General features: G+C 51.6%; 1 protein-coding gene across 2 annotated transcripts in view; it reads right to left on the bottom strand.

Moving 5' to 3' along the window:
- The window catches only part of Ttll6 (tubulin tyrosine ligase-like family member 6), a 35,070-nt gene that overhangs the window by 9,717 nt on the left and 18,204 nt on the right, over positions 1-7,149 (bottom strand). For both annotated transcript variants that reach the window (XM_013519119.1, XM_013519120.1), the window contains 3 exons: positions 6,360-6,548; positions 5,187-5,367; positions 3,631-3,891 (listed from right to left, as the gene is read on the bottom strand). In XM_013519119.1, the coding sequence (XP_013374573.1) occupies positions 3,631-3,891; positions 5,187-5,367; positions 6,360-6,548 (631 nt within the window). The remainder of the gene's footprint in view (positions 1-3,630; positions 3,892-5,186; positions 5,368-6,359; positions 6,549-7,149) is intronic.

The raw sequence follows: 7,149 nt of genomic DNA, 5'->3' as shown, positions 1-7,149 counted from the left end.
TTTTTTTGAGATAGGGTCTTACTGTGTAGTTCAGGCTGGCCTTGAACTCTTAGTGATCCTCCTGTCTCAGCCTCCCAAGTCCTGGGCTTAGAGGCATGCACCCACTCCCGGCTTTATTCTGGGTATTAACTCTGCTATATTCTAAATGTGCCCCCTAAACTCCTGAGTTGTATCTCCTCAAGTTTGAGACCAGCCTGGGCTACAGAGTGAGTTGGAGGCCAGCCTGAACTACACAGTGAAACCCTGTCTCAAAAAGACAAAACAACAAACACACACAAAGAAACAAAAGCATTTTCCACACTATGGCTTGAAAACCTTTTGATAGTCACGAAATTAATTTGGTAGAGTGTAGCTCATATTATATCATCTTTTAAAGAACAGAATAGAGCTGGGTGTGGCAGCACACCCCTGTTAATTCCAGCTCTCAGGAGGCTGAGGCAGAAGGACCTTGACAAAGCAAGTTTAAGGCCAGCCTGGGCTGCATACCTAGTGTGACCCTGCCTCAAAAAGTAAAATTGAGTAGTATAGATTAGAAAATATCAAACAAGTCACCTTGTGCAGTACAGATAAGGACTGTTTTAGAAACTTTCTTCCAGTGTGTGAGAGGCTGTCAGACAAAATGGATTTCTGATCCTATGAAGGATCAGAAATTTTGAAAAATACTATGGTTAGAAATTTTGACTTACTGCAGACTGTTATGGTTGATACATTGTGTCAACTTGAGGTTGCCAGAAGCTTAACTAACTCAGCAGTTCTGCATCCTGGAGTGTAGAGGACATGCCCTTACCACTCTAGGATGTTGTACATTGTGTCAACTTGAGAAGTTTAGAAGGTAAACTAAGTGACTCAGCAGGGAGTCAGGGTCCTTACTTTGTATTCATCCTGAGCCTGTGCAAGAGGAGGGCATGGAGATGGTGGGAGTGTTACACCCCTGGGGTGGGGGTAGCCTGCTTACAATATAAAAGCCATTTGCGCCCCACCCCACCCCCTGTGCTCTTGCTGCTTTTGCTATCTTGTGCTGCCTTGAAGTATTGCCCCTGTACCATGTGCCGCCCTGCCTTGGAGCCAGCTGATCATGGACTGAAACCTCCACAAACTGTGAGCTAAATAAACATTTCAATAAATAAATAAATAAACCTTTCCTTCCTTAATTTTGGGTGTCATGTATTTTGTCTCAGCAACAAGAGAAAAGTAACCAAGACTCATGCCTATAATCTCAGCACTCGGGAGGCTGATGCAGGAGGATCGCCATGAGTTTAATATCAGCCTGGGCTACAGAGTGAGTTCAAGGCCTTGGACACATAGTGAGTCTCAAAAAAAAGACAGATTTTGAAAAATATTCCACTACAGCCCACTGCACTTGGACTGGCTGGAATCCAGCTGTGCTGGCGGTTTTCCAGGTGTGCCGACCCCGCACCTGGGCCTCTGCCCTCTGTGACGACAGCAGGGCCCGTGCTAGAGCAGTAGGGGCCACATCATGTTCCTGCAGAACCAGAAAGCCAACCGCTACACTAAGTTAGTGTCTTTATTTGGATTTTACTCGTGCTCTTTTGGCTTGGTTCTCTATTTGCAGGAGATCTGTAAGTGCAGCTGCCCTTTAGAAGTCGAGGAAGAATGGTGTTAGGACGCTCCAACCCCGTGAATACTGAACCTGACAGTGCTCGGGTCTCGTATATAAAACGGGGTGGTGCTCACTTATTACCCATGCTCCATCTGCCCACCCGTCTATTTCAGCTGTCTGGAGATGGCTGACTGGGCTGGGGATATAGCTCAGCAGCATAAGCACTTGCCTGGCAAACCTGAGGTCATGAGTTTGATGCCCGGTACCAAAAAAAAAAAAAAAAAGAGATGGCTGACAGTGCCTAATACAATGTAAATGCTAGGTATGGAGTGGTTGTATTGTTTAGGGAACAGCAGTAAGAAAACAAAGTCTAGGCCAGGCATGGTGGTGCACACCTGTAATGCCAGTACTCAGGAGCCTGAGGCAGGAAGATCTCCGTGAGTTCAAGGCCAGCCTAGGCTACGTAATGACCTCAAGGCCAGCCCGAATTATATAGCAAACCCTGTATCCCAAAACAAAAACAAAAAAGGAAAGAAGGAAAAGCAAATCTATATGTTGGGTACAAATACAACTTTTTTTCTTTTTTTGAAACAGGGTCTCATTATGCAATTCAGGCTGGCCTTGAGCTCACTTTGTAGTCCAGGCTGGTTACAAACTCGCAACGATCCTCCTGCCTCAGCCTCCCAAGTGCTGGGATTACAGGCATGCGCCCCCATGCCCGGCCTGAACTCACTATCGGGTGCTGGGATTACAGACATCTGCCGTCATACCTGGCCCAGTTGCAATTTTTTAAAATTTTTTTTGATTTGCAATTGGTTGAATCTCTGAATGCAGAACCTGTTGAATATAGTGGGCTGATTGTATAAAGGTGTTACACCTAGTTTTGTGCTTGTATATATCCATAAAAATAATTTCGTACATATTTATAAAAATAATTTGAGGGTGGCCCCAAACTCTGGACTCAAATGATCCTCCTTCCTCAGCTTTCTCAGTAGCTGGAACTACTGAATAGCTACATGTGACCATGTCCAGCTTATAAAATCATTCAGGCCTACAGTGGGAGTCTAAGAACATTTTATTTCCTTCATAAGGCTGTGCACATAGCAACGGAGCTTGAGGAACACTGTTTAGGTGGTTTACTGAGCCCCCAAGTTCACATCCACAGGGGCCAGGGATATAGCTCAGCGGCACAAGCACCTGCTTGGCAGGTGCAAAGTCCTGAGTTTGATACCCGGTACCAAAAAAAAAAAAAAATCTCCATGTAAAAAATAATCTGCAATGAGAAACAGTTAAAAAAAAAAAAAGTTCACATCCACCAGGAATATGACCTGTGGGAAGAGGGTCTCTGCAGATATAATCAGTCAAGTAAATGATGTTATCCTGGATTAGGGTGGGCCCTAAACTCAGTGACTGGTGTCCTTGTAAGACAGCCATGCAGAATTGCTTTTTGTTTTTGTTTTGTTTTTTTCCAGTACTGGGAATCGAACTCACAACCTTGCCCTTGCCAGGCGCTTGCCGCTGAGCTAAATCCCCAGCCCCGCCATGTAGAATTGTGTGGTGATGCACATCTGTAATCCCAGCACTTGAGAGGCTGAGGCAGGAGGATCTCTGTGAGTTCAAGGCCAGCCTGAACTACATAGCAAGATCCTGCCTCAAGAGAGACAGAGACAGGGACAGAGAACTGTGCAGAAACAGACAGGAAAAAGTCCACACGGTGACAGAGGCAGAGTCACCCTGTCAGAAAGCAAGGAGTACTAAGGACTGCAGCCACGACTGCCACCCAGCAAGCAGTAGCCAAGGTCCTGTGGACACCTTGGTTTCAGGCTACTTTAAGCCACCAAGCTTATGGCTACAGCCCCCAGGGAAACCGTATGGGTGGCACCCTGCCCAAGAAGAGGGGTGCACAGGGTGGCCCCAAAGCCATCCCAGGCCCACCCTCCTGGCAGGAATGCCATTCTACAACTTGGGCTTCCCACGTGGGGAAACTGAGGCCCAGGCAGGCGCAGAGGTCGAGAAGGACTGGAAAGCAGGACCCTTGGCACCCGCCCCCGGAGCCCAGCTGCACTCACCGCGGCGCTGGCGGCTGTGCTGGTGGCAGGGGCCGTCGCGGCCTCGATGTCGGCACGGGGCGCACGGCGCGGCAGCCCACAGCCGACGTGACGGGGACTCCTCAGGTCCAGCTCGGAGGTGCAGGGCCTCGCGCACAGGGGCTCAGCCCCCTCCTCGGGGCCCTCTGGGCTGAAGCCACCGTCCCTTTCATTCCTCTCTCTGTCTCTGACGCCCAAGAGCAAGCCAGGCGTGCAGGACACCAGCGCCAGCGGCTGGAAGCACTGGGAGGAGGGAACCAACGCGGCCGTGGGGACCCCGTGTCTTTGGATTCCTCCACACGCGAGGGGAGACGCCAGGGGACTGGGAGGAGACACCAGGGGTGGTTTCCAGGGCCTTTCAGCCACTTGGAACTACAGTTTAAAAGTGGTTCGTTGTGTACTTTAGCACAAAAGGTTCCATAACTTTTATCAGATTCTCAAAGGACCCAAGACATTAACAAAGTTTTAAAAAGCAAAACAGCTGGGCGTGATGGCGCACACCTGTAATCCAGCACTTGGGAGGCTGAGGCAGGAGGATCGCTGGGAGTTTGAGGTCAGCCTGGGCTACATAGCAAGACCTTGTCTCAAATAAACAAACAAACAAACAAAAAACAATCCCCAAACCCTGCTCTGATCCTGTGCCTCCAGATGAGATGTTAAGAAAAATCACATGCAGGCCAGGGATATAGCTCAGTGGTGCAAGCGCCTGCCTGGGAAGTGCAAGGTCGTGAGTTCGATTCTCTGTACCAAAAATAAAAAAAAAAAAGACGAAGCACCTGAGCTGAGAATCTGACTCCATCTTTCCACTGAGCTAGAACTCCAGGCAGAGAGGGCAGGAGCCAAAGATTTAGATGAAGCCAGGAGTGATGAGGCAGAGCAGTGATCCCAGCACTCTGGGAGGCTGAGCAGGAGGGCCAGCCTGGGCAATACAGTGACTTAGCAAGTTCCTGCCTCACAACAGAAAGGAAAAGGCAGGCCAGGGATATAGCTCAGTGGCACAGCCCCTGCCTGGCAAGCACAAGGTCGTGAGTCTGATTTCCGGTACCAAAAAAAAAAAAAGAAAAAAAGGAAAAGGCTAGCCAAGTGTGGTGGCACATGCCTGTAATCCCAGCACTCGGGAGGCTGAGGCAGGAGGATTGTTGCAAGTTTGAGGCCGGCCTGAACTGCATAGTGAGACCCTGTCTTAAAAAGACAAAAAAAAAAAAAAAGAACAGGCTAAGGATGGAGCTCAGTGCAAAGGCCCTGGGTTCAATCCACAGTGTCTGGAAAAAAACAAACAAACCCCCCCACAAAGACTTAGGTGACATGGCCCAGACAGCTGCCCACAGCCCAAGGCCGAGCACGCAGGCGGGCTGGACCCAGCGAGCGCCTTGTGGTGCCCACGGTCATTGTGGGTCTCAGGACCCCTCCTTTGGCCCAAACCTCAGGCGTCAGTGCATCTGGCCAGGGAGCGGGGGTCTCCGCAGCAGCCCCCCGGGGAGGGACCCCACCTCAGGCAGGGTACGGGCCATGCTCGTGCCCCTCCCCTCCGGGTTTACTTGTCTGTGGCCCTGCACATGCGTGGCCGCCTTGCATTTCTGCCGCTGGGGAAGTCGCCGCGGCCTGGAGCTCTTGACCCTCTGCTGCTCGCCTGCCGCCTCCCCCTGCAGCTCTGCCTTCTTCTCCCGCGTCTGGAAGGGCTTTTTCTCCTGCCGCAGTCTCAGCTCCTGGATCAGCTGCCTGCCCGCCAGCAATGAGTGAGAGGGGTCAGGGGCAAATGGTGACAGGCCACGGCAGGGTGGGGTGAGTGGCAGAGGGTCCACTGCCCGTCCGGGAAGACGGTCTGGGTAAGAAGCTAATTTCTGGGGCTCCCATGTTGGACGACTTCTATTTTTGTCTTTTTTTTTGTTTTTTGTTTTGTTTTGGTACCGGGAATCGAACCCAGGATCTTAGGCTTGCAAGGCAGGCACTGTGCCACCGAGCTATCTCCCCGGCCCTTTGTCTTGGGTTTTTTATTTTGTTTTGTTTTGGTTTTGTCTTTTTTTTTGAGACAAGGTCTCGCTATGCAGTTCAGGCTGCCCTTCAGCTCACTTTCTAGCCCAGGCTGGTCTCGAACTCGCAACGATCCTCCTGCCTCGGCCTCCTGAGCGCTGGGATTACAGGCGTGCGCCACCACACCCGGCCCTTCGTCTTGTTTTTTAAAACAGTATGTAGTTCGAGCTGCCCTTAAACTCACTAAGAAGCCCAGGCTGGCCTTGAACTCTCAGCAATCCTCCTGCCTCAGCCTCCTGAGTGCTGAGATGACAGGTATGCGCCACCATGCCCAGCTTGGGCCACTTTATATATGGGGCTCTCAGGCTAGTGGCCCTGGGAGAGGACAAAAGGTAGTGCAACACAGCAATGTCAGGAGACAGGGTAGTTCTAGGCCCTACCTAGTCCGTCCTCTTACTATGGGACCCCTTGATTCCCCTTCTGGCAAATGAAGTGGTTTTTGGATACGGAACTCAATGGCACGATTCCCTTCCAGCTCCTGGATCTCACACCTGCATGAATCCACAGAGCACCCTGGGGCATGGGGTGGGGGTGTAGAAGCAGCAACCCATCTGCTTAACAATATGGGGAACCAGTGTCACTTCAAGGTCAGAAACTGTCCCTGTCACCCCAGACCATCCAGCAGGTCAAATGCCATCCCTCCCCAGAACAGCCGACCACCTCGCCAGGCAGCTCCCTACCGGGCACAGCCCTCCCGAGCCCGGGAGGCAGCCGTGTTCTGGAAGAGCGAGGTGTTGTCCTGGAAAAACTTCTCGTACTTCTCCAGGTTCGGGCTGGGGTAAATCAGCCGGAACCCGCCGCAGTTTTCCCTCTCGTATTTCTCGGTTTTCTGCAGCCGGGCAGCCTGGAACCCCTTGGCCTCCTCCATCCTGTTGTGGAGGAGGACACAGGGCTGCCCTTAAAGGTTTTTTGGAAAAGGTCACGTCCAAACTGGAGGTCATCTCGGGCCAGATGGAGGCTTTGCATGTGGCTGTGGTCAGTGTTTACGAAATAAAAGCAAGGATGTTTTCTTGAAAGGACATCTCCTGGCCCTCCGGGGACAGCCCTTCTGATGGTTTACCAAACTCTCTCCCTTTTCAAGTAGAACCCCCGCGCCTGGTCAGAGCAGGCAGACTGTCGCCACCTCCCATTCACCGCCTTATTACCCTTCTCTGGAGAACCCTGGCTTGTGTTTGGCTAAATTTGAGGGCTTCTAAGATGAGCTTAATGAGCTTCTGTGGGCTGTGATGATCTCATGCTTCCTCACAGCACCCCGGGGAGGCGAAAGTCAGGCAGGGAGGCGTGATGAGCTCCCTCTCCGGGCAGGGACACCAAGATCCACCAAGACTGCTAGGGCCAAGTGCTGACGAGGAGAGGATGTCCCCGAAGCCCCTGGTAGCACGGCAGAGTGACCCGGAATTGCAGCCCAGATGCGCCATGCCGGGTGCAGGGCTGGGGGGAGCAAGGCGAATTCGGCGGCCACTTCCTGTT

The sequence above is a fragment of the Chinchilla lanigera genome, unplaced genomic scaffold, assembly GCF_000276665.1.
Source record: "Chinchilla lanigera isolate Chin_1 unplaced genomic scaffold, ChiLan1.0 scaffold00050, whole genome shotgun sequence".
Taxonomy (NCBI): domain Eukaryota; kingdom Metazoa; phylum Chordata; class Mammalia; order Rodentia; family Chinchillidae; genus Chinchilla; species Chinchilla lanigera.
This window is presented reverse-complemented; position numbering and strand designations above follow the sequence as displayed.